At 52.1% G+C, this 24,794-nt stretch overlaps 6 protein-coding genes across 11 annotated transcripts; all 6 read right to left on the bottom strand.

The window, feature by feature from the left end:
• Positions 1-808: 808 nt before the first annotated feature.
• On the bottom strand, positions 809-2,603 carry ABB37_07352 (aminopeptidase putativemetallo-peptidase Clan MF Family M17; the record flags this gene model as incomplete). The annotated part of the gene is made up of 1 exon (XM_015805957.1): positions 809-2,603. Exon 1 carries the CDS (start codon positions 2,423-2,425, stop codon positions 809-811), a length of 1,617 nt encoding a protein of 538 aa, XP_015655434.1. The 5' UTR covers positions 2,426-2,603.
• A 4,257-nt stretch (positions 2,604-6,860) lies between these two features.
• Positions 6,861-12,174, bottom strand: ABB37_07351 (hypothetical protein; the record flags this gene model as incomplete). Of its 2 annotated transcripts, none has more annotated exons than XM_015805955.1 (1): positions 6,861-12,174. In XM_015805955.1, exon 1 carries the CDS (start codon positions 10,317-10,319, stop codon positions 6,861-6,863), a length of 3,459 nt encoding a protein of 1,152 aa, XP_015655432.1. In that variant the 5' UTR covers positions 10,320-12,174. The 2 variants fall into 2 exon arrangements, with proteins under 2 accessions (XP_015655432.1, XP_015655433.1); XM_015805956.1 differs by having other exon boundaries at positions 6,861-11,980.
• Positions 12,175-12,871: 697 nt separating this feature from the next.
• Positions 12,872-15,024, bottom strand: ABB37_07350 (hypothetical protein; the record flags this gene model as incomplete). 3 transcript variants are annotated; one of them, XM_015805952.1, is made up of 1 exon in its annotated part: positions 12,872-15,024. In XM_015805952.1, exon 1 carries the CDS (start codon positions 14,798-14,800, stop codon positions 12,872-12,874), a length of 1,929 nt encoding a protein of 642 aa, XP_015655429.1. In that variant the 5' UTR covers positions 14,801-15,024. The 3 variants fall into 3 exon arrangements, with proteins under 3 accessions (XP_015655429.1, XP_015655430.1, XP_015655431.1); XM_015805953.1 differs by having other exon boundaries at positions 12,872-15,021; XM_015805954.1 differs by having other exon boundaries at positions 12,872-15,016.
• Positions 15,025-15,648: 624 nt separating this feature from the next.
• On the bottom strand, positions 15,649-18,150 carry ABB37_07349 (putative mitochondrial 3-methylcrotonoyl-CoA carboxylase beta subunit; the record flags this gene model as incomplete). Of its 2 annotated transcripts, none has more annotated exons than XM_015805950.1 (1): positions 15,649-18,150. In XM_015805950.1, exon 1 carries the CDS (start codon positions 17,647-17,649, stop codon positions 15,649-15,651), a length of 2,001 nt encoding a protein of 666 aa, XP_015655427.1. In that variant the 5' UTR covers positions 17,650-18,150. The 2 variants fall into 2 exon arrangements, with proteins under 2 accessions (XP_015655427.1, XP_015655428.1); XM_015805951.1 differs by having other exon boundaries at positions 15,649-17,851.
• Positions 18,151-20,275: 2,125 nt separating this feature from the next.
• Positions 20,276-21,005, bottom strand: ABB37_07348 (putative mitochondrial cytochrome b5; the record flags this gene model as incomplete). Of its 2 annotated transcripts, none has more annotated exons than XM_015805948.1 (1): positions 20,276-21,005. In XM_015805948.1, exon 1 carries the CDS (start codon positions 20,702-20,704, stop codon positions 20,276-20,278), a length of 429 nt encoding a protein of 142 aa, XP_015655425.1. In that variant the 5' UTR covers positions 20,705-21,005. The 2 variants fall into 2 exon arrangements, with proteins under 2 accessions (XP_015655425.1, XP_015655426.1); XM_015805949.1 differs by having other exon boundaries at positions 20,276-20,980.
• Positions 21,006-23,623: 2,618 nt separating this feature from the next.
• On the bottom strand, positions 23,624-24,724 carry ABB37_07347 (hypothetical protein; the record flags this gene model as incomplete). The annotated part of the gene is made up of 1 exon (XM_015805947.1): positions 23,624-24,724. The coding sequence occupies exon 1, from the start codon at positions 24,431-24,433 to the stop codon at positions 23,624-23,626; it is 810 nt and encodes a 269-aa protein (XP_015655424.1). The 5' UTR covers positions 24,434-24,724.
• Between the last annotated feature and the right edge of the window lie 70 nt (positions 24,725-24,794).

Below are 24,794 nucleotides of genomic sequence, written 5' to 3'. Positions count from 1 at the left end.
ATAAGACGCGCAAACAAGAGGGGAAAAAGGGGAAAAGAGAAAAACGAACGTGAAAGTTGACTTCTCACAACAGGTAGTGAAAGGAGTTCTTTCAGGGAAAGCAAACCACCACTACACACACGCGCGCGTACACACGTGAGAGAGAGAGGAAACACAGCTTCAGAAAAAAACCGGGGAAAGAAAAGACGGTACTCTTTCTTTAAGAAAAAGGGGCATTAAAAGAAACAATCACCAATCGGGTTTAGTTAACAAGAAGAAACAGAAAGAAAGAAAGAATAAAAAACATATCCTTTTTCAACTTGACCCTTCAACGTGTAATACAAACTTAGATGTAGAGAGAGAATTAATGGAGCCGCGAACGTCGGTCATGCCACGTCAAACTGCCAAGATAAATCTCTTCTGCCTTCGTTTCAGTTTTTCTCTTTCTCTTTTTAGGTGGGAGGTGGGAAGTAAACTCCGTCGTGATTGTCATCAAATTGAAAAACGGCAACTGAGTCACAGAGAAGCGAGCGGATCGGCCCACCAAAAACAAGAACACAAGAGGACGAGGGAGAGAGAGAGAAAAAAAAGAGGAGTACGATCACGGCAGCGCCTCTTCCATAAGATTGGGCCAAAGAAGCAAAGGAGTTCAAAGAAGAAGCAAAGGAAAGAAAAGGAAAGCCAGGTAGCGAGAAACCGAAGGCACCCTTTCGTCTTCTCTTCGCTTCTTCTTTCAACGATGTCGATGTACCCTTGCATCCGTCCTCTTTCTTTTGGGGGAGAGGGAGGACGGCGGTAAAGGGAGGAGAAGGAAAACCCAAAAACCGGCTTAGAACTTGCGAAGGTACTCCGCCACAAGACTCACCCCGTAGCCCGTGGCGCCCGACTTGTTCGAGCTCGGGAAGGCGATATCGACGTGTACAAATGCACCCTTGAAGCGCTCGTGCATCATCTGCTCCACGAAGTAGCCACCGAGGCTTGCGCCGGGGCTGACCGGCACGTTCGCGATGTTGCGCATGTCGGCCAGCGAGCTCGTGTACACCTCCTTGTGCGCCTCCGGGCAGTACAGCACCGGGAAGCAGACATCCCCGCTCGCCAGACCCGCCTTCACGATCTCCGCCTCTTGCTGTGCCGTGCTCACGTACACGCCGGCGTGCTTCGTGCCGGTCGCGATGCCCTGCGCGCCCGTCAGCGTCGCCATGTTGATCACCTCGTCTGGAATAAAGTCCTGCTCGCCTGTTGCGTAGTACACGCCATCGCCGAGCACGATGCGGCCCTCCGCATCCGTGTTCATCACCTCGACGGACTTCCCGCACTTCATAATCACGACGTCATCGTTGCGGTACGCATTGGGGCCCATCGCGTTCTCCGCCATGCACAGCGTCACGCTGAGGTTCGCGATGTGGTGGTAGTGATCCTGCTGCAGCTTCATGCACCGCACCACCGCGATGAAGGCGCAGAAGAGGCCAGCGGAGCCGCCCATATCCGTCTTCATGTTCGACATGTGCTGGGCCGGCTTGAGAGCAAGACCACCGCAATCGTACACGATGCCTTTGCCGTTCATCGCGACGTTCTTCGCCCCGGCGGCGGCGTGCGGGTTTTTGTAGCGCAGCGTCACGAGGTGCGGAGGGTACTGCGCCGCCTTGCCCACCGCGTAGATGCCGCCGTAGCCCTTCTCGCGCAGCTCCTCGCCCTTAATCACCGTGATGTCCGCCCCCAGCTCCTTCGCGTACGCCGTCGCGATCTCGGTGTACACGATGGTGTCCAGCGTGCACGTCGGGGTGTCCACCAGGCGCTGGCACAGCTGGACGGAGGTGCAAATCGCGTCCAGCTCCGCCACGGTCACCGCCTTGCCGTGCACCTTCTCCCCTGTGAAGGCGGCACGCGACGACAGCACCACGTTCAACGTCATCGCCTGCTTCAGGTACGCCTTCGCCGACTGTCCGTCCTTCGCCGTATAGGAGTGCGGCGCGGCTCGAGCGACGGCGTTGGCAACCGCCGTCTCCGCGCCAGCGGGGGCCCGCACGTACACATCCAACGTCTCGCCCTCGCCCACGCCCGCACAGGCCGCGGCGACCGCCTCGGTCAGGCTGTCGGCGCGGTAGGGGCAGTTCGTGCGGGAGGCCGTGTCCGGCAAGGCGGTGACCGAGACCTTCACGTACCCGGACCGTCCCTGCACCTCCGCCAGCGTCGTCACCGTCTCGCCGGCCTTCGCGCGGGCGATGGCGGCTGCGACGGCCGGGCCGTAGAAGGGCAGTGACTCGACGGTCTTGTCTTTCAACTGGCCCGGCGCACCAACCAGCAGCACGTGCGGGGCCACCGCCGAGGCCTTCGAGATGTCCGTGAAGGTCACGTTGGACTTGAAGTGCGTGCACGACTCCACGTAGGCGGACACGGCGGCCTCCTCGATGGCCGAGTCGGAGCGGGTGCGCTTCATGCCGGGCATTGTCGTCAACAGAGGGGAGGGAGGGAGTGCTTGTTTGGCTTTGCTTTAGCGAAAAGTCAAAAAAAAGAAGAAGAGGAGGAAAAGGGAAGGTAAGAGAAATAAGGGGCTGCGATAAGAGTAAGAGAAACGTAAGAAGAGAAGAAGAGAAGAAATCGCGCAGTGCTGGTGCGGGAAAACTACACCGGCAGAAAAACAAAAAAGAGAAAACACAAGGTACGAGAAACAGCCGTACACACACACACACACAAGGGAAAGAAAAGAAAGGTTTTATTAAGTGGAGAGAAGGAGGAAGAGAGAGAGAGAGGAGAGAAGGAGATAGGGGCAGCAACACGCACAGCATCGTCTAAGAACAACCATCTGGTGGAGAAGCACATGGACACTCGGAAGTAGCGAGACGACAACAGAAAGAAAAAATTGCCCGCTCTTTGCGTCCTCGGATATTGACACGTGACGTTTTTTTTTGCCTTTTGACATATCAACGTCACTTTTTTGTTGTTTGTTTGTTTGTATCTTTCTTTGCTGGAAGACCTTAAAATGCGAAGGAGAAGGTTGTCGCTTTACATACATCACCAAACGACTTATTGCTGTTCGCGACGTAAACACGCACAAGAGCGAGAAAGCCACCATTTTCTTTTTCTTTTCCTTTTATAATGCCCACCAAACTTACACACCGATATCATGTCCGTTCTGCTAAAGCAATCCGCACTATTTTTTTGTGTTTTCTTTCCGTTGCAAGTGAGCGCAGAAGAAGAAACAACATGTCTAAACAAAAAAGTATTTAAGAAACCGGTAAAAAAAAGAAGCTGAACTGTTTTTCACACCAATTCAGCTGGAGTCTTTATATATTTAAAAAAAGGCTACGGTTATCGGGAGAACGATGACGCCTTCGACGTGATCGATCGCTTCCCCGCAACAATACTATTACTGTGTTTTCTTTCTTTTTCTTAGTATTATCCTTAGTTTTTATTTTACCATTCAAAAGTACACTTCTCCGTACTTGGAGCGCTCGTTGCCTTCCCTTTCTTGCGGAGAAGCCCCCCCCCCCTTAAAAAAAAAAAATAGAAGGAAGACAAAAACAAGTCGGCTTCTTCTCTCTCGCCTTTATTCATCAAGGTGGCCTCTCCTTCAGGTTTCGTTTGTTGGTTGGTTTCGCGACAAAGAGAACGAAAAGGTAAAAGAAGACGAGAAAAAAAAAAGGCGCCGATGCTGGACTTTTCGCGCACCCGCCATCATCGTTATGGGCACTGTTCAGCGCACCGATCACCAGTCAGCTACCCTTTCCTTTTTGATTCTTTCTCTTTCTTCGTACTCCTTCCCGCACCCACCCCCGCTTCTTCCGCTGTCCAAGAAGAAAAAGAAGAAAGAGCCACCACCGCCTTTGCCGGCACGTCCCCACCACTGCCTTTCACGAGGAAAAACTGTACAGTTGAGGAGAACAAAAAAAAAAGGAAAAGAAAAGAAAAAACAAAGGAAGAAAAGCGAAAAGAGTCAATGGCACTAAAGAAATTCAAAGGAGATCCGCAAGCGGGAGAGCGAGGGCGGAGCGAGGAGGAGAGAGGAGGAGAGAGAAAACCCCAAAGGCAAGTTGCGTGGGAAATGGAAGACAGCTCGCTATCAGAAGGGAAAGAAGAAAAGAAAAAAGAAAAGAAAAGCCTGCGACGACCGAAGCACGTAGAAACGCAAAACAAAAACAAAAAAGTAATCAGCGAACGTCAAGAGGTGAAAGGGATTACGACGCTTATACAGAACCAATATACAGATAGAGAGAGAGAGAGAGATGAACCCCAAAAACAGAGAAGAAATTGTGTGAGCCGGCGGCAAAGGCGGAAGAACAAGAGAAGACGAAAGGGAAAGGAAAAATCATTTTACAGCACACAAAACAAAGGAAAAAAGATGGAGTTGTGGCGAATTTCGAAAGACAGACGAAAACAAACACACTGAAGGGAAAAAAATGGTAGGAAGGAGAAACCGAAAAGGAAAATCGAAGGCGCCAACTCTCTCTCCCTCTCTCCCTCCCTCAAATGCGTTTTAAAGGAAAACGCAGCATCATTAAGGCACAAAAACGAAGAAGAAAAAAAAGGTGGAGAGGGGGTGAGGAGAGGGAGGAAGGGGAGGAGCCTACATCAGAAAGAAAAAGAAGAAAAGAAATGAAAGAAGGAAACCAGAGTTGGCAGCACTTTGGTGGAAGCAAGCTATATCAACAGACTCCAGCGGCACACGGACAAAAATAATAATAATAATAGTATTAAATAACTTATAACAACTGCCGCCGTAGCGAAGAGGAGACAAAACCATTGCGCTTACAAAAGCAGAAAAAAATGGCGATAGCGTATTTGCAGTAAATCCCCACAAGGAGTGCAAAAGAATACTAATAAAGGCAACAGAGGGCACACACACACATCCACACCCACACGCGCACGCATACACAGGGTAATTTCGCAGTCTAGTCTTGTATGATCGTAGGATTATTATTATTACGTTCATTTCACTGCGGATACATTTCTTTTTGGGGGAGCTTTCTGCTTATTTTGGATGTAAGACATACAGCCACGACATGCGTGGCGCTGTAAAAAGCATCGTTCTACTGCGCCTTCAATACCGGGGACATCGCACAATGGAAAGACCTCGCGGAAGCTCAAATACCGCTACCCCTGAAACCTACAAAAAAAAAGAATAGCCCAACGTCACAGCAAAAGGGCAAGGACCAAGTGCACTTTTAAAAAAGAGAAAAGCGACACCTTTCCTGAGGAGAGTACAGCGACACACGCACCTTCAAATCTGCCACTGCTATTTTGGGTGTTTGCTTGGATTGCTTGCGGGTTTGTTTACTGTCAAACGTTGTTTCCTTTCTTTGCTGCAGTGTCGTTTGGCTTCGCAACGGGTGTTCTTGTGCTTCGTAACCGTGGTAGTTTATGTTTAAAAGAAAAAAAGGTTCTACATTTTTCTCTCACCCAACGGAGCCCAACGTTCTTCTCGGTTATTCTTCATATATATATATATATCTACATGCGCGACCGCTAAGATGGAAGAACGATCCTAAATGATTTATATCTCTCTTACATATGATAGAAACAATTCGATGTCTTTTACGCCACAAAACAACAAAAAAAACATGTGCATATCTCCCAAAGGAAACAGAGAAGCAAAACAAAATAAAAACACCACATTTGGAGAAGAAGACAGCAGCAATCAGAACTATTCGCTTTTTTGGTTACTGTTGTTGGTGTTGATTTCCTCTCTTTTTTTTTCTTTTTAGTTGAATGCGAGATGTCTGCTGCGGCTGTGCCACCGCGGCACAGACCTCGAGTTCTTGAGCAACAAAACGAAAACGACGACTGGATGGTTAAAGAGAAAGAGGGAGATTCGCTTCAAAAGATAACAAACAAAATAAAACAGATCAATAAATCAACAAAGGAATACCAAGTTCGAATGTCTACAATGAAGGCTCATTTTGGGGGAGCACAGGAGAAAGAGAAAAGGAAAAAGAGTAGCGCACAACTCAACCGCAAAAAAAAAAAATAACGGTGAGAAGTCGAAAAAAAGCATCTTTCACAGAAAGACAAAGGCACGAAAAAAAGGCAAAAGAATAGATAAATGAAACGGACAGAAGTGAATTAAGTCAAGAACCGGAAATGGAAAATGAGAAAGAAACAGCATAGCACGCGAAGAGGAAGAAGAAGAAAAGTAAGGAGGAGAGAGAAGCACACACAAACAGAGAAAGAGATTTAAATTCCCATTGCGGGTTCGTCGTTAAATATTTTTTTTCTTTTAATACTTGTGGGTGGTGTTTACTGCCAGTGAGGGAACAGATTTCGCAGTAACACAACTCCGCAATTGGCGGAAAAGGCAGAAAGAAAAGAAGAAAAAAAAAGCCTTGAAGAGAGGACATTGTAAAAATAAAAATAGAAAATGGGAATAAGAGCAAGGTAACAGACACAGTAAAGGAAGTCACAAAGGAAATAGGAGAAAAGAGATTCTAACTTGTGAAGTTGGCAGTTTTACCGACTGCCTCACCTCAGCAAACCACACGCGTTCTCGGCTGCACACATCTTGATCTGCAAAGGCCCGAGGCATATTTTTCTGTGATGCCGATTCTCATCAAATAGATAAAAGAAAAGAAAAATGCCAAACGCTTTTATTCATTGTCCATTAATAATGGGTTACATATATATATTTGATGGTTGTCATCCGGCGTGTATCCACAGACACACACACACACACACACACACACACACACACACACAGCACTCTCCTCTTCTGTGGTGTTATCGACCGCTACTTGCCCGCGTGTCGGTCTGTACAGTAAATAATAATCAAGGCAGTTCGATCGTCCTTTCCTTTCACTGTATAGCACGTTTTTGGGGGGGAGGGAGCCTAGACATTCTAGGTCTGCCACAGATTTCGATGTGTGTGTGTGTGTGTTTTTGTCTTCTTCTTACATAAATTGATGGGGAGATGGGTGCCCTTCCATGTACATCGCCTGCCCCGCACGTGTGCTGCCGCCCAGTGAAGCATTGGACGTCCGAAAGCTCATTTCACTCCCCGTTGTCGTCATAATGCTCCAATGCTGCTGCTGCTGCTGCTGGTGTTGCGGCAGCGGCGCACCGGAGAGCACCAGCGCGGAGTTGCCATTGCCGATGTTGCTGCCGATCATGACGGCGTTTGCGGTGTTCTCCCCGCCTGTCGTGGTCGCCTCCGCAAAGCCCCCGGCGGGCGGCATCATCGCCGGTGCGAAGCCCATTCCGGCGCCGCCTCTGCCATCTGTGTTGGGCATAGTAGACCCATTCGTCCCCGTTGAGGCGGTGGTGGTGGAGTGCAGCCGGGTGCGGTGACGGTCCACGGCAGCGATCGGAACGATCTCGTCAAAGGTGCGCGGCGCGTTGTTCTCCATCACGACCGCCTTCTCCACCGCCCGCGACAGCTCCACAACGAGGGGCATGCACGGCAGCCCGTCGGTCTGGAAGTGACGGGTCTGCTGTGGCAGGCGACGCACGCCCTCACAGTACTCCTTCATGCGGATGTACTGATCCAAGTCCGCGGCGTACCAGAAGCCGAAACGGTCCATCAGCACACGGCAGCGCAGCTTGTAGATGAGGTGCCACATGTGGTGCGTGCGGACGTGGGCGATGAAGGACGTCTCCGAGCGGGGCTCGATGCGCTGCACCACGCCGAAGTCACGCCCGCACGTTGCCTCCATCACTCGATTCAGCACCTTCGCCCGGTCATGCAGCTCACATGGAAACATCTGAATGAAAATGGGTAGCACGGGTGCCGTGGAGGGGTCACCGGGTGTCGTGGGTGTGGTGCTGCTCTTCGCGTTGTTGGGTGGTGTGTTGCTGCCACAGGAGCATGGCGGCACGACGCTCGAGTCGTTCATGGTCGTGAGGCCGTCGTGCGAGTGGCCACTGTTGCCGAGGACCAGATCAGCGCCGCCGCCGTTGCCGTTGACGCCCGACCGCATAGACCAGCACGCCCCACTCATCGACTGTCCCGGCACGCTCGCACCTGGCGATGATGTCGCCACCGCAGTGAGGATGGTGGCCGTCGGCGCAGGCGGTGCGCCCTCGTCGTACGGGAAGTACGGCACGACGCCCATCATGGAGCCGTGCACGTTGAAACACTTCCGTGTGAGCTCGGCGTTGCTCGCTGGGCCTACCATGACGACATGGGGGTAGCTCGGCAGCACCTCTTGCGTCTTGGCCGTCGCCGTGGCGGTAGCGGTGGTGGGAGCGGTGGGGAGAACCGGCACGTGCGTGTAGGTCGCACCTTTCATGTGTATGTTGCCACCAACACCACCATTACTACTGCTGCTATTGTTGTTGTGGCTCCCGAACTCTGGTGGGGACACCGAAGGGGTCAACTTCTGCTGCTGTTGCTGCTGTGACTGCTGTGGGGTCTGCGGAGCCAACACCATGTAGCAAATCGTGGGCTGGTTGTTCACCATATAGGACTGAGTCCCGACCACCTGCATCGTCGACCCACCCGCTGGTGAGGGGGTGGACAGCACGGCAGCCGCAGCGGCAGTGGTGCTGTGTGTGGAGGTGGCGTTCGTTGTGGTGGAAGGGGGGTAGACGCCGTTTGCTTGGATCGCGTTCCCCGCCGCATCGACCAGCGTCCCAGTCGACGGTATCGCATACACGCCGAAAGGGGTGCCGTTCTGCACAATGTACGTCATCCCACTGCCGGCCAGCCGGGATGAGTCAGTCGAAGGGGGCCGCGTCATGGTGACGGCGGTGGAGGGCGGCGCGCTCGCCACGTACACCTTTGATGCCATGGAGGACGGTAACACCTGCAGCTGTTGTTGCTGTGGTGGCGTCCTCCGCAGCTCCATCGCAGGAGCGCCCAGAGCGTAGCGCGGCGCCGTCGCAGTGGACACCATGTACACGCCCTGTGTGGGTACCGCTGTGGCTGCTGCTCCTGTGGCTGCAACCTCCGGCGGTCGTGCTTCGGTCGGCATCACCTTCGCGGCCGCTTGCAAAGGCGGCTGTGAATAAAAGCGTTGTGTCTCCAACTCCGTCGCGCCGCCACCAGCAGGGCCAGCGGCAGGAGGAACACCGCCGCCGTTGAGGGACGACTCCGCAATGCGTCGTTGCACCGTACTCAACCGCTGCTCCGCCTCACAAACGCGTTGCCGCAGAGCATGCAGCTCCTCCTTCAGCCGTCGCTCTTCGTTCACCAGGCCAAACGATCCGTAGTTGTGCGACGACGGGGAGACCTTCAAGGAGGAGGCGAGGGATAGCGGCTGCGGGGTGGTGCTGCGGTGGCTCCACACGCGATTGCCGCCGTCGATCGTGGTGTTATTGGTATTCGCGTAGTAAACGCTGTTGTTCGCGCTGATGCTGTTCGCCTTGTTCTCGGGCGGAGCCGAGCCGGGCGTCACCACCGCCACAGGCGCGAACCCGCTCAGCGGCGGTGGCTGAGCCTTCTTGACAGGACCGGCGCACAGTCGTGCCGCCATCGCCGTCGTCGCACCGGCGTGCGCACCAGGCGAGGTGGTGTTGTTATTATTAATCCTTAAGCTCCCCGTGTTCATCGTATCCACCTCGATCGGCGTGCAGGGGGAGCGGGCAAACTGCATGCCGTTGAAGTCCCTCATGTTTGTATTGTTCTTGCTGTTGTTGTTGCAGCTGCTGACGTCGCCTGCGATGTCGCACAGGTCGCTCACCCACAGCGAGCTGCGGCCGTTAGTGCGCGATGGTTGCGACTGCTGCGAGCCCGATTGCACCAAGTCCGATGTCTGCCGACCAGGGTAGGTGGTGCTGCCCTCCGCACAGTCCACCTCATCGTCGTCCTGTAATTTCAAGTAGTCCTCCAAGCATTCTCCCTTCACTTCCATGTCGGTGTCGCTCGTGCCGGATGGGTGGGAGGTGCAGAGGGGAAGCATCCCTGCGGCCGCAGCAGCGACGGCGGCCGGTGTAATCTTGCTGGGGCGTGGCAGCGCCGACGACAAGGAAGAGGGGGAGAAGTATTTAAAGGTCGGCACCTCGCCGTTGTGCGGGTGGCTGTTCATGGGACTGCGGGTGGCTTTGATGGGGAGCGGTGTCTCCTCAGTACTTCGCTGCTGCTGCGGCGGCGGCGGCGGTGGCGGCGGTTGCTTTGCGGGTTGTGGCAGTGAGGGGGGTGCGGGCGCTACCGTGTTGTTCTGCGGCGTGGTCTCTCTTTCGATGGAGTCGGACAGAAAATGCGGTGTGGCCGGCGGACGGTCATCACTCGAGGAGAGGAAAGCGAGCTGGGACGTCTGAAAGCAGTGAGATTGGCTGCTGGGGCCCTGAGAGTACTGCCGGTGCTGCGTTTGCGGCTCGTGTGGGGAGCGCGGAGTAGGGTCTGCCCCGCCAGCAAACGACGTGGTCCACACAGCCAACTCGTCGTCGCTGTGGCCGTTGAGATTTTCCATAGTGATGGAAATCAAACGAGAAAAAAAAAAGAAAAAGGAAAAAGAGGAACTGCGGTTTTCTTCCTCGGTAATTTTTTGGTTTCTCTCCGGGGAGGTCCGTTTTTACTTGGGTCACGAAAACAAAGGGCCGTAAAAGCAAAGATACATGCATATATACTTACTTATATATATATATATATATATATATATATGTATTTATCGAGCAGGTTGTCAGATGCCGATAAAACCACACGGGGCAGCGCAATCCTCCTCCCACTCCTGGTGTGAGTGGGTGAGTGAGTGATGGCCGTTAAGAGGGAGGGACAGAGAAAAACAAGCAACGCGGAGAACAAATAACACACACACGCACAGCAAAGAAAAACGTTAAACCAAAACACCGAGAAAACAATAGGGAAGAATAGTCAAGACAAACAAGAGAAACCGTCTGGAACAACAACAAAAACAGTTTTTCTCTTTTACGGCTTTTTGTTACTGTTAGGGATACGTGGCGTATGTGTATGTACTTTAATCTACGGAGCGGCGTTCTCTTCCTCTCTCTCTCTCGTGTTCTTCTTTCCTTTTTTTTTTGATAAGGAGAGAAAGAAAGCCCGGTACGCGCGCTCACACACACTCTCTAGGTATGAGAGAGGGCAGCAATAGTAGTAATAGATAATACTAGATAATAATAATAATGATCGTCAGAAGAGATTTAGCCTATCGATTGCGACACCAAACGTGGACAAACAAAGACAAAAACAAAAGGGAAGGTTAAGACAAACAACAGGGCAAAAAAAAAATGTGTCAAGAAAGAAAAGCGGAGCGTGCAATTGGAAGGGAGAGCAAAATCAAAAACAATCCACAAACAAGAAACGTATCAAAAAATAAAAGGAGAGAAAAGGGAAAAAGGAATTTTAATGTCCGAAAGATCGCGAGAAGGAAAGATAAACAACAGGGGAAAGAAGAAAAAAAAATGAAATGATAATAACGATTGCCTTTGGGCGTCAACGAAAAGCAAAGGAGCCGTGTTTCATGTCCAAGCCTCTGTTACGTACACGGAACGAGAGAGAAAAGCAAGAGGAAGAGGAAGGAGGGGGTGGGGGAAGGAGAAGCACTTTCAATAATAATAATGATAATAAATTGGAGAGAGAGACACACACACACACAACCAATCACAACACAAACAAAAGAAACGAGGGGGACAGAGCTCCAGAAAGAAGGAGGGGGGAAAGCTAGCAGAAGAGAAAGCAGGCCAAAAGGAAGAGGCAGAAAGAAACACACGAGAGATGAAAAAGAAAAAGAAAAAAAGGAAGAGAAGAGAAGAGAGGCCACTTTCTACACTGTCGGAGGACAAGAACGTGCGAGACGAGATGAGACCACTCTTTTCGCCGCAAATCCCACCGAGAGGAGCCGCAACAAGGAAAGAGAAAAAAAAAGGAATGTGCTGCTGTTCTAACACGATTTTTTTCTTTAATATATTTCTTTTTTCACCGATTTGTTGAGGAAGATAGGAAAAAGCACAAAGTGATTTCACGATCTTAACAAAATGTAGACAAGACAAAATAGTTGGGAGCTATAGTCGTTGGCTCCGCTATATTTTTTCTTTTCTTTTGGTCGTATTTGATGGATAGTGGCTTCGCTTTCGTTTGACGAGTGTGCGACTGTACGATCTGGCGAAAAGATCTGACGCGCGTTCGAGAGAGAGAGAGACAGGAGAGGGGGGGAATGTGCAGGAAACAAGTGTGTTTTAGAAATTATTTTTATTTTAGTTTTCTTCAGTTTTCTTTTTTTGTTTTTGGTGCTGTTGTGCTCGTGATTTTCTGGAGAAAGATGGCAATTCGCAGTGATAAATAACATCAAGGGAATACGCGTGGACGCTTTCGGGTTGAAGAAGGAGAAGTGGAGAGGGGAGAGGGAAAAGCGGGGAAGATAAACGCATGCGTGGGTATTCCACACACACCCCTGAGTGCAGCAATCCGAAGGAATACGTCCAAGAGAGGGAAGGCTGAGCGAGGCAAAGGAGAATAAGGAAGAAAAAAAATTGTGCAGCTAGCCGTTTTTATGCGTGTGCGCACACACGCACACGCGTTTGCGCTGCAATACCCGCACACGCAGCGGAACCAAAAACCACAGGCGTTGCTGAGCTACTGCCGCAGTATCAATAGAAATGATAATACTTATAACGCAATCGAATACATCGTTCAGGTGTCGTCACACACGATTTGGAAGTGTCTATTCCTTCTTTTGCTGCTTTTGCTGCTGCTGCTGCTGCTGCTGCTGAACATCAACGCCGAGGAAACCGATACGTAATGCTTGTTGCTCTGCTGTCGTTTTCCTCTTCATGAGTACATTCATAACCATCATCATAATAGTAAGATCGACACAACTGCGGTACGTCACCTTTGTCTGCGTTGCGCCTCATGGTGCCGCGTCCACGTTCTATCGCCTTTACCGTTTCCGTCACTTACCTTTTTTTTCTTTTCCTTTCGCCGGCGGGCGAGAACACCAAAAAGATCTCGGCCTTCTCGTCGTCGCGAATACTTTAAAAAAGAAATCCAACTTTTATGATCACCAAGTTAAAACAAATCATCGCTGCTGTCGTAGTCACGGTTCTTTGCTCGACGCCTGCCGTGGCCACCGCTGCGCTCTTCGCGTCGGCGGCTGTCTTGTCGGTCTTCATGGAGTCCACCGTACGGTCGGTGTCCGCCGCTGCGTGAGTCGTGACGGCCATAATGATGGTCACCAGCACCGCTAGTATTGCTGTTATTGCCACGAGCAGCATAGCGGTCGTTGTAGCGTCGGCCTTCTGGCTCGTCACCGCCCTCGCGACGGTCGCGGCTCTGTCCGCTGTACAATGACGAGCGATCTCGCTGCTGGTACGACGACGACGGCGGCGGCGGACTGCGGAAACGATTGCCGCCGTTGTTGTTGCCGGTAGGCGTGTAGTGGCGTGAGGAGGTCGTCGAGTAGGGAGTATCCTCGCGTCGCTGCAGAGGGGGTCCCTCGTAGCGGCGCCGCGGCCGGTCTCCGTCGTTGTTGCTGTCGCCATTGTGATGGTGATAGCCGCCGCGGTGACCGCCATCATCGTCCCTCCAGGTGCGGTCACGACGATGCCCACCGCCACCGCCGCCGCCGCTGCTGCTGCTATTGTTGTAGCTGTCGTAGCGGGTGTTGCCAGATGACGTAGACCCAAAAGGGCCGCCGTATGACCGCGTTGGCTGCTGCTGCTGCTGCGGCTGCTGTCCCCAATTACTGTCACCGCTATAACTGCCTCCGCCGCCTCCACCACCACCGCCGCCGGTCGCTTTGCTCTCCGCAACCAGCTGATGGCGTCGCTCAAAGTGATCGGGATGCACGCGGTCACGCTGGCGGCACTCAAACACCGTGTGGCCCCGCACGCCGCAAAAGCAGCAGGTGAAGGGCGTAGTGAGGGGCACCGCATCGGCCGGCAGCGACGACGATGACGACGTGGCGCCAGCGTTGCTGACCACCAGAGAGCAATCGAAGTGCCCATTCTTGCCGCACGCGACGCAGCGAACGGCGGACATGCCTTCCGGCTCGCCGGGCACGCACGGCCGCGACGTCTCTGCCCTCCACGCACTCGGCGTCGGCGGCACAATAAAAGGTGAGGGCTCGAAGACCGGCGCGCAGCGGTGCGGGGTACCGTACGGTCCGCGCTTTTGGTGACAGGTGCGGCAGAGCGTGTTGGGGCAGGCGGGTTTTTCATGCCCCGGCATCCCGCAGTTCCAGCAGACCTTTCTCGGCTGCAGGTGAGAGTGGCCGCCACCGTTGCCGCCACCGCCGCCCGCGTTCTGCGCCGGATCGTAGTAACGTGGACGTGCGCGGTGGGCGGCCGGTTGTGGACCGCCAGCCCCGCTCACCGCACCAGCCGCGGTGGTGTCGGCGGCGTGTGGGGGAGCAGGAAAGGTGAGCTGCATGCTGTCCGCCGAGGCATCGCTGTCTACGTCGCTGTGAGCATCGACGTCGCTGTCGTGATCGCCTTCGCCATCACGTCGCTTTTCGCTCCCCGTGTCAGCCGCGGTCGTGGTGGGAGCGGTGGTTGCCGGTGCGGTGGAGCTCCCGCCGTAGAATGACACAGCAAAGAGCGTCGCGACGTCAGCACTGTCGCCATCACCGCCGCCACCGTTGCCGCCGCCGGCACCAGCGCTGATCGACGTTCCCGTGTGTCCGCGGTGCTGTTGGCCAGCGGTCATGTGCGTGCTGCTCGCGTCAATCACGACTGGCGCGCCGCTGCCGCTTCGCTGTTCATCAGCTACCCCTTTGGCAGCATTAATATTGAAGTTGTTGTTGCGCTCGCTGGCAGACTTGCACGCAAAGGCCGGCTTGCACACGCAGACATAGTCGATCACCTCCATATCGGCGTTCATGACAGGCTTCATTTCGCAGCAGTCCGCTTTACGGCGCACGTTGTGCACGCTGCACTGCACAAACCCACTCGGAGAGGCGATATGCTTGGCGGCGAACATGCCAAGAGTCGACGACATGGAGGCTCGTGTGCGTCTTCAATTAAGGTATTTTTGCAGATGTGTGTGCGTGCGTGTACGTCCTTCGGTCCTACGGCGGAGTCGCTCACGCAGCAACGCGCTGCGGCTCGAAGTAGAAGAGAGGTGTAAAGCACCAGAAGAAACGGACGTGTCTCTTCCTCTGTAAGCTCTCCTTTTCTAAGTAGAGATTTCAAAAAGAAAAACCACTGTGGCGCTTCACTACTCCAGCAACAGAACGAAGACAAGAGGAGAAAAGTTTTTTTTCCAAGGAAAGGGGAACAGCGCGGTTGGAGCAGAGGAAGTCCCAATGAAGGTGCCGTACGGTGCGCTCCGCACGTTGGTGAGAACGCGCCAATGCACACCATTTACGTACGTCAAGGTGAGTCAGCACATAGGCTACGTAAAGTGATAATGCCGCTCCTTGCATTCCAGTTGCTTTGACATATATATATATACATATATATACATGGGTAATGCCGATTGACAGGTGGCTTTCCCCGGTCGCCTTCATAGGTGGCGCTGGCCAAGGAGATAGGTGGAAATCACCTCAGGAGACGTGAAGCTTACGTCATCTTCTTCATCGCTACTACGAGAGCAGGTATTTCTTTTCTTTTTTTCTTCTATATAGAGAGATAGATCGAGTCGTTCATGAAGCATCGCTTGACGAGCGTGTAACGGCGGAAAACGGAGGAAAAGACACCGATCAGAAAGCATGGACCCACACTGCACGGCAAGTGCTGCAGAGCTTACTAGTCCCCTTTCCCCTCTGCCTCTCAGCCTTTCACGCACCGACGCACGCGCAGCGTCACGCGCGGTCTTGTTTTTCTTTTTCTTTTTTCATCACTTCGTTACTGCTCCGTGTTCGTGGTTGGCACCAGCCGTGTCGCACGCAGCGCCTCGGCCACCACCGTACGCGTGTCCTCCGGCGCAATCACCCCGTCGTCCCACAGGCGCGCCGTGCTGTAGTAGCACGAGCCCTCCCTGTCGTACTTCTCCTTCACCGTGTCCTTGAAAGCCTGCACCTCCGCCGCCGACGCGTTCTTCAGACGGCGGTCCGTGAGGGCGAGCACGGTAGCGGCCTGGTTGCCGCCCATCACGCTCACCCGTGCGTTCGGCCACATAAAGAGAAACCGCGGCTCGAAGGCGCGTCCGCACATGCCGTAGTTGCCGGCGCCGTAGCTGCCACCGATCAGCACCGTGATCTTCGCCACGGTTGCCGTCGCCACAGCAGTGACCAGGCGAGCGCCGTTCCGCGCGATGCCGCCCTCCTCGTACTTCTTCCCCACCATAAAGCCCGTGATGTTCTGCAGAAAGAGAAGCGGGACGTTGCGCTGGCAGCACAGTCGAATAAAGTGAGCCCCCTTCAGCGCGGACTCCGAGTAGAGGATGCCGTTGTTTGCGACGATGCCCACCTCCATCCCCTCCACGTGTGCGAAGCCGCAGACCAGCGTGGTGCCGTATAGGGCCTTGAACTCGTCGAAGTGGCTGCCATCCACGATGCGGGCGATAACGGCACGCACGTCGAAGCTCTTCACGACGGCGGCCAGCATATCCGGAATAAAGCCACCCAGCTCCTTCGGGTCGTACAGCGGGGCAACCGGCTTCACGTCGGTCGGGTTGCGCCGCTCATTCCAGCGCCGCAGGTTCAGGTTCGCCACGCAGCGGCGGGCGACGTAGAGGGCGTGCAGGTCATCCGTCGCGTAGTGGTCCGCTACACCGCTGACGCGGCAGTGCACGTCCGCGCCGCCGAGGTCCTCCGGGGTAACCACCTCACCGGTCGCCGCCAGCACCAACGGCGGACCCCCGAGGAAGATCGTCCCGGTACGGGCCACCAGAATCGCCTCATCCGCCATCGCCGGCACGTAGGCGCCGCCGGCCGTGCAGCTGCCCAGCACCACCGCAATCTGTGTGATGTTCTTGTGCGACATGCTCGCCTCGTTGAAGAAGATGCGGCCGAAGTGCTGCTCGTCGGGGAAGACGTCGTCCTGGCGGCTGAGGTTCGCACCGCCGCTGTCGACGACGTAGATGCAGGGCAGGTGGTTCTGCTCCGCGATCTTCTGCGCTCGCAGGTGCTTCTTGACGGTGATGGGGTAGTAGGTGCCCCCTTTCACGGTGGCGTCGTTCGCGACGATCATGCAGCGCACTCCGCTCACCACCCCCACACCGGTCACGATGCCGCCGCTGTAGCAGCGCTCGTAGGACTTACTCTTCTCGTCCCAGTAGAGGTCCCAGCCGGCCAGCTGTGAGAGCTCAAGGAAGCGCGTGCCGGGATCCACCAGCTTCTCGATCCGCTCCCGTGCGAGCATCTTTCCTCGGCTGAGGTGCAACGTGCGGACCAGATCGTCTGCCTTTTTGGAGTCGAGCGACACACCCGCTGCGGCCGCCTCTTCCGCTGAAATGACACCCCCGGCCTGCACGTAGCGCACACGCGCCCGCAGCTGCTCGACGAGGCCCTCCATCCGCCGCATGTTCTCCTGGAAGGCCGGGTTCGACACGTCAGCAGGAAAGCGCAGGATGTTCGGGGCCTGCGTCGTCGACCGCTCGTAGTCGACCGGGTGGTGCGCGTAGAGACTGGCGTAGTCGATGCCGTGAGGCTTGGAGGGTGGAGATGCCTTTTCGGCCGGCGTGGCGCGCAGCGGCGGCTCCGTGGCGGTGGCTGCCGTGGCGCGTGCGTTCGCAGCGGGAGTGTCCGTTGCTGTGCTCGCCAATTCCTCTCCACCCTTCGCAATGGTGCTTTCAAACTTGCGCGGAAAGCAGAGCGACGCGGCGGTGGCGGCGGCGACGGTGGTTCTCTTGCTGGGTGCCGTCGCGCGGCGCAGCAACGATCGTGCCAGCGACGTGCGGAACATGCTGGTTGAATTGTTTGTTTGCCTTTGGGGTGGTGTAAAGCGATGTTGTGGCTGAGCCGTGTGATAATAATCGATAGCAAAGCGCGCCTGTGTGCGTCAACACGTCAAACGTGATAGACGCAGAGTTGCGCGAAAGAAATATACACTTTCTCTTTATTTTTTCCTTTAACCCTCGCTTAGATAAAGAAAAACCTCGGTGTCTCCAGAGTGTTTGACCGGAGGATCAGCACAACAAGGAAAAAAGAAAAGAGGAGAATTGACTTTACTAGATAATACTTTCGTTTCGCAGAACACGCCGCGGGGGGAAAACCCAGAAACAGTAAAGCAGGGAGATCAGCCAGGTTTACGCCGTCTCTCTCCACTTGTTTGCTTGCTTAGTGAATGCTCTACTAATACGCAGTTGTATGTATACCTGCCGCCGCTGCTGCTGCCTTTCTTCCCGCCACCTTTCGTCTGCCTATTCACTATTGGAAAACCCTAAAGAACGGGGAGGTGGGTACTTTTCGCCGGAGTGTAGAACAAAAAGAAAGAGAGAAAAGAGAAAAGAGGGAGAGGGGTGGAGAGAGGTGCAGTGTGCGAGGTCCGCGGACCAAGTTTGAAAAAACAATCGTGAGATGCAACCGTATGGAAGAGGAAAAAAAATCCCCCAGCTCCTCTGTTACCTCCTACACGATCCCCGCAGAATCAGTTCGATTCCGTGTTAGTGAGACAGCGCTCAACTTAAGGTACGGATACGTTTCTTTCTTCTTTGGAGGAGTCCCCACCTCCGCATTTCAGCCCCCCGCTCTTCACAGTGTCCCGCAATCCGTGGCGAGCAGACACGAGGAACACGGCCGGTGCCGTTCTTCCATCTCCCCTCTGTGGTGGGGCATGCAGGGCGCTACAATAATGGAGGGAGCCATAACGAACAAGTCACCCAACGAAAGCGACGGAAGGCTTCTTCTTTTTATTGAAGCCGTCCACGCAACGCACGGTTGCTTTGCCCAATTATGCTTCTATTATTACTTTTGTTTTTTTGATGACATCTAGCCTGACCTGAATATCCGCTTTTGCACGGCGGTTCACACTCGCTTTGAAATCTCCCGCTGGAAGAGATGTAAGCCTTTGCTTTTTGCTGTTGTATTTCGTCCCACCTCAGCAACACCAATTTATTGTTTGTTTGAAGGAAAAAGAAGAACAGAGAAAAAGGGTGGGGGCGTCCACACGACGAGCACTTCAACTTTTACTTTCCGTATTTTTTTTTCTTTCTTTCCCACAGTCTTTCGCCAGCCACACCTCAGAAAGTGAAGAACCACCGACGAGGGGAAGGAGGAAAGAACACACCATCTAACGAGGGGTACTTCAACGTGAAATCGCCGCTCTGTTTCTCCTTCGCTCGCACCCGTTGCTTGCCCGATCGTTCTTTGGATGGGGGCGCGGTGACCTCTAAGAACCGGCTCGGGGGAGAACAACGCGGGCAGCGGAAAGACAAGAAAAAAAAAAAAGAAGGAAACAACACTTGGAATGGAAAAAAAGGGAACGAAAATGGAAAAGAAAACATTAGAAAAAGCACACCAATGCAGGTTATCCAAACTGCGCCTTTTTTTTGTTTTGTTTTGTTTTTTTTTAAGGCAAAACGTCGGCCGCAACACCGAGTAAAGGTGAGGCGACTCAGAAGAGAACAATACCAAGAAAGAAAACCGAAATAATAATAATAAACCGGCGAGCGTCTCCCGCTCTCGCATTATATAAGTTTTTTTCTGTTGTTGTTTCGCACACATTTGCGTAGACGCTACCACGTTGAGTTTAGAAGACCAAATCGTACAACCATCAAAAGCACATTGACCGGAAGTCGAAAGGAAGGAAAGAATACAGCTGGGGATTGTTCGCTTTCGTCTGCCTTTTTCTTTCTTTCTTTCTTATAATAGCTTTCCGTTCTATCTCAGCTGCCACAGTTTTTTTCTTTCTGGTTTTTTCGAGGTAGCCACAACTCAAAACACACAACCCAAAAACATTAAATTCTCATAAGTGAATAATGGAAAAGGCGTGATAAAAATAGAGAGAAAAAAGAAGCGTTAGAAAGAGAGTTTATTTCATTGAACTCGACGTTGCCCTTCTTTTGTATTTTTGATTAAAAACAAAAAGTTTGTGTCGTGTGGTTAACGAAGGAGGAGTATGCCCGATTTCCTTTACCCTTTCTTTTCTCCCTCGAACAAAAACAGAGAGGAACTTTAAAAAAAAAAAAAAAGTCGATGCACGTGAACCGAATTTCAGGTAGGCGTAGAAGCTTATATTTTTTTCCCTTTTTATCTTCGTAAGTGTGTTAGGTATATAGATAGATAGATAGATAGAGGGTTCTTTTTTGCGTGCTGTTCGGGCATTAAGAGGCGTAGAACAAAACAAAACAAAAAATCAAACTAAAAAAATCATTCACACCCGCATTTCCCCGTATTTTGAGCTGATGAAGAAAGGAGAAAACAAAGAGCAAGAGAACATGAAGAAACAACGGGAAAAAAAAGAAGGGGACAGCATTTAAAGAGCGTCAAGAGCGACGGACATCCGTAGTCCTTCGTCTTCTTCTTACAGTTCCTCTGCTCTGTTTCGTTGTGTGTCGAGCCCAAATAAAAGAAAGCTTTCTCTTTTCACGTCACATCAAGAGGTACACAATGATGGCAAGAATGATCGCCGCAACGGCAACGAGCACCCACAGCGGGATGATGCCGCCGCCGTCGGCGTACTTGCGCAGATCCTCCGGCTTCGTGTCCGACCAGCGCGGGGCCGGCGCAGACGCCCTCTGCGCCGCCGCTGCCTTGCGCCGCTTCGTATCCTCGGGGTCGGTGCGGCCGATGATGAACGTCTTACTCTTCACCAGTGCCGTGCTGGTGTGGCCGATGCTCTCGAAGCTGCTCGTGATGTCCTGCGCCGCCATGTCCTTCAGCGGGTCCAGGCCACCCGGGTGCTCGTTCAGGAACTTCGTCACATCCAGCACCTTGTCGTACATGACGACCCAGCAGTCATCCTCGGTGCTGTGCTTCGCGATCTCGTCCCACGAGTAAATCTGAAGATCACCTGACATTTTTCTTTTGGTTTTTTTTTGTAGACGGGTGAAGTGAGAGAGAGAAACGGAAAAGAAAGGGTTAAAGGGGTAAATTCCTTTTTTATTATTTTTTGAAGAGGAGACTACGCGCGAGGTGGAGCGAGGAGCTGGTAAGAGATGGTCGAAACTTCTGGAAGACTTTACAGAGCAAAAAAAAAATCTTCACAAATGTGTTAAACAAAGTAGAAAACACGAAGAAAAAAGAGAGGAAAGCGACAGTAATGATGATAAATGATGAAGAAGCTGTTAAACTCTGCCGGCGTGAGGAGAATCATTTGCCATAATAATGGTTTGTTTGTTTGAATGCGACATATTTTTATTATTTGAAAGCGTTCGTTGATTTAAAAAAAAAAAGGTAGGGAGAGAGGGGAGGGGAGAGAAAGAGATAGCCGAAGACGACCTCAACAGAAGACTTGGTGACGCAGCATACGTTGAATGACATTGGTTTTTTTTTATTCGTGTGTGTGTGTGTACTCGACGGCCTGGGGAAATCGCGTCGAGGAGCAGAAGCGTCCGAATCTCTTGTAAGCCCAGCGGGTCCAGCCAACTCTCGCTTCGTTCTCGCGACGCTGTTCGCTTGTTCACGGTTGAAGTTGCTTGGCGCTTTACGTACAAAACATATATTTGAAGGTATTTGTTTGGTTCACCTCCACGCCAGCAATGGTCGTTGGCATGCGTGTGATGAGACACAGAACCCACTATCTTTTTTCCCCAAGATTTGAACTAGTTGAACAGAAAAGAGAGGATAATCATTGAGTGAAAGCGCATCTTTAACTGATCTTCTGGTAGACAAGATGGCATCCAACGCATAGAAGAATCCAGAACTTTTACGAATCAACGAACGTTATGTTCCGCCTTTGGGCCGCCCTGTTTTCTCACGTGCATAGTTTTTGTTTTTCTTTTGCGTCCATGGCACACCTGCTCGCGACGTCCTCGCCGTTCACACCAACACAGACACACACACACATACATACACCAACACACACGCAGATAGAGAACCATGACAACAAGTCAGGCGTCCGAAGCGAGAGAAAAATCAATGGAGATAGAGAGAGAGAGAGAGACAACACCCACTTAAGAGGAGAAGCGAAAAGGGGAAAGCAAATGTGGTTCGGGTACGACTTTAACAACGATTTATGTGTGAGAAAGATATGCGAAGAAAACAAAGAAAAGTTCGTTTTATTCTGTCCTTTTTCCTCCCTTCAACATCTGCGTCACGCTCACGCTCACGCAGGGTTAAAGGGGAGGCGCTTACATGAAAGCTTGAGAAAACAAATACAAAAGTAGGAAAAAGTAGGAAAAATGAGTAAGCTAACATGAAAAGGAGAGAAGACGCACAAGTGAAATAAAACGGAGGAAGGATTTTTCCTTTTTTTGAAAGTACATAATAATTACAAGAACAGAAGCTGTGGAGTGCACCTGAAAGGCGAAAACAAAAAGAAACCACAGTACTGGCAGTAAAAGCACTCGACGGCGAACAAATTCTGTCAACGAAGGACCACGACGAGAGTCGGAGAGAGGAACACGGGATTTGCTGGCAGTGACTCTTGGCAGATCGTTGTTCGTCGCGCCTGCACGTGTGGAACCTTTTGTGTGTGTTCGGTGAGCAGAAGAAAACAAAAACAAGAAAAAGAGGGAGAGAGAGAGAGAGAAGGGGGAGGAAACCGCAAATCGCGCAATAAGCAAAACCAATATTAGTAGTAATTATACCAAAGACACCCTCGACTCCCTCTATTCCCTCGCTCATTCAATTTTTCATTCATTTTCTTTTTTACTCGTCTGGATCCCGTTGTTGTTGTTGTTGAACAAGCATTTTTGGTGTTTCAAGGAGGAAAGTCGAAAGCGAAGGAAAGAAGGAGCCAAATAATAATAAGAAACAACGGAGAGAACAAAGTAGGACGTACAAATAGTAAAAGAGGAAGGAAATGTATTTTTTTTTTTTTTGATTGTGGATGCTTAGCATTGAAAGAAGAAGAAAAAGAAAAATGGAGAAGGAAGAAACACCATTGAACAAGAGAGCAGATATTCGCGCATGAGCTGCACCATGAGAAAAGGGGAAAAATACGAACGCGCGAACACAGAAAAGAAAAAAGAAAAACGAGAAGCCATCAGCAAGCACCAAGTAAAAATAATGTCGTTTTCAAATTAGGTAGATGCTCAGGTGGCATTGCAATTAAGATAATAACTCTTTTTAAGACAGCTGTTGAAGAAAAGTACGTTGAACAGCACGCTGGCATGAGACGGAGCGATGTCGTACCAGGCGGCCCAAGTCAGACCGCCAGTTGAAAGGAGCAAAAACTTCTCGGCAAGGTAAACAGATCTCTCACCACAGCTCTCCGACTGTGTGTTTTTTCCCCTTTATTTTCAGTCACCTGTCAGGAGAGAACGCAAAGAGAAAAGGAAGGGAAAAGATTTACTCTCTTCTTTCTCATTTCTTTTTTTCCTTTCCTGGCGCACATGAGTGATAATAGACGCTGTGCAAAAAGCGCAGGTTGCCGGTGAACGTTTTTCTTTTATTTTTCAAATTTTTATATATTGCCCTCACTTCGCATATTTCTGCCTGCAAGACAGGAAGAAAAAAACTGATGAAGGAGATCGACGCTCAGCGCCAAAAGCGGCACCCGCCACAGCTCGCATTATAGTTCATAAAACGCTAACGATTCTCAGCCCTCATCAACCCAAGTTACCACAAGCGTCGAAGTAATTAAAAAAAAAATAGGAAAACGAAATTTTGGACGACCTTCAATTAGAAAAAGAACACTGAAATAGTTGTACGCATCCGTTTTATTTCATATGTGTATATGTATATTTGATCCCACACACACGCACACACAGAGAGAGAGACAGACTTTTCATTCGTTTTGTTTTTGAATTGCTCTTATATATATGCTTATGTATCTACTCCGGCTGCTGCAGAGAGGCCGACGGCTCCGTGGCGACGCGGCGTAAGGTGTTGGGCTGCGCATTATCTCCGTTAGCCTTCACTGCGGTACCGTTGGCTTTCGGTGCGGTGCCGTTGGCTTTCGGTGCGTCACCCTTGTTGCTGGCATTGTCTGTGCGGCGGTACGTCGCACCCGACACACCCCGCGGCGTCCCGTCCCCCACACTCATCGCACGCTGAGACCCGCCATACTGGCTGCCCTGGCGACTGCCACCGTAGTTGCTGCTGCGGTAGGCACCGCCACAGCCGCCACGCGGTGTCTGCGCGCCCACGCTCATCTCCCGCTCGTTGCCGCCGTACTGACTGCCGTAGCGGCTGCCACGGCGGCTGCCGCCGTTGTTGCTCTCCGGGCGGCGGTACTCCCCGCCGCAGCCGCCACGCGGTGTCTGCGCGCCAACGCTCATCTCGTACTGGGAACCGTTGTGGCTGCTCAGGTGGCCGTAGCTGCCACCGCACCCGCCCTTCGCCTCTCCCTTGTCCGACTTGGCCATCAGGTAGGCGCTGCCCTTCTGCTGGGGGGCGCGGTAGGCACCGCCGGTCCCGCCCCTCGGATCCTTGCTCTTATTCCACAGCTTCTCGTTGCGCTCCCGCTCGCTGCGTCGCTCTTCCATCTGCAGCTCCTTCTCGCTGCGCCGCTCCGCCATCTTCTGCTCGTTCTGCGCCTGCTTTGCGGCTGCCTTCTCCTCTTGCGTCCTCGCTGCCCCGTTGTGGTTCTGCGCCGGGCTGGCCCCGTCGCCACGCGCTGGCTTGCTCTTGGTGCAGCCCATGATGCGGAGGTGCTATAAGAGTACTCGGTGTTGTCTGTTTGTTGCTGATTGTGGGTTCGTTGCCTTCGATTTAATTCTTTTCTTGGGAAAGAAGGTGAACAAGAACCTTCAGATGACAGTAGGAAGGAAAGAAAGGGGGTAGGGCGATATATATATATATATAAGTATATATAAGTCACTACGACAGCGCTCGCGGAGCAAAAAGAAGATCAAAACAAGAAAAAAAATGCGCCACACTATAAATGTTGTATGAATAAACCTAGATGTTTTCGTCCTTCGACGAGTGTTTCTGCAGAGGTCGTTCGACAGAACACACACACACACACATACATACACACATATAGACAGATAGATAGATATG

This window comes from Leptomonas pyrrhocoris (genome assembly GCF_001293395.1).
Source record: "Leptomonas pyrrhocoris isolate H10 chromosome Unknown, whole genome shotgun sequence".
Lineage (NCBI taxonomy): Eukaryota > Euglenozoa > Kinetoplastea > Trypanosomatida > Trypanosomatidae > Leptomonas > Leptomonas pyrrhocoris.
This window is presented reverse-complemented; position numbering and strand designations above follow the sequence as displayed.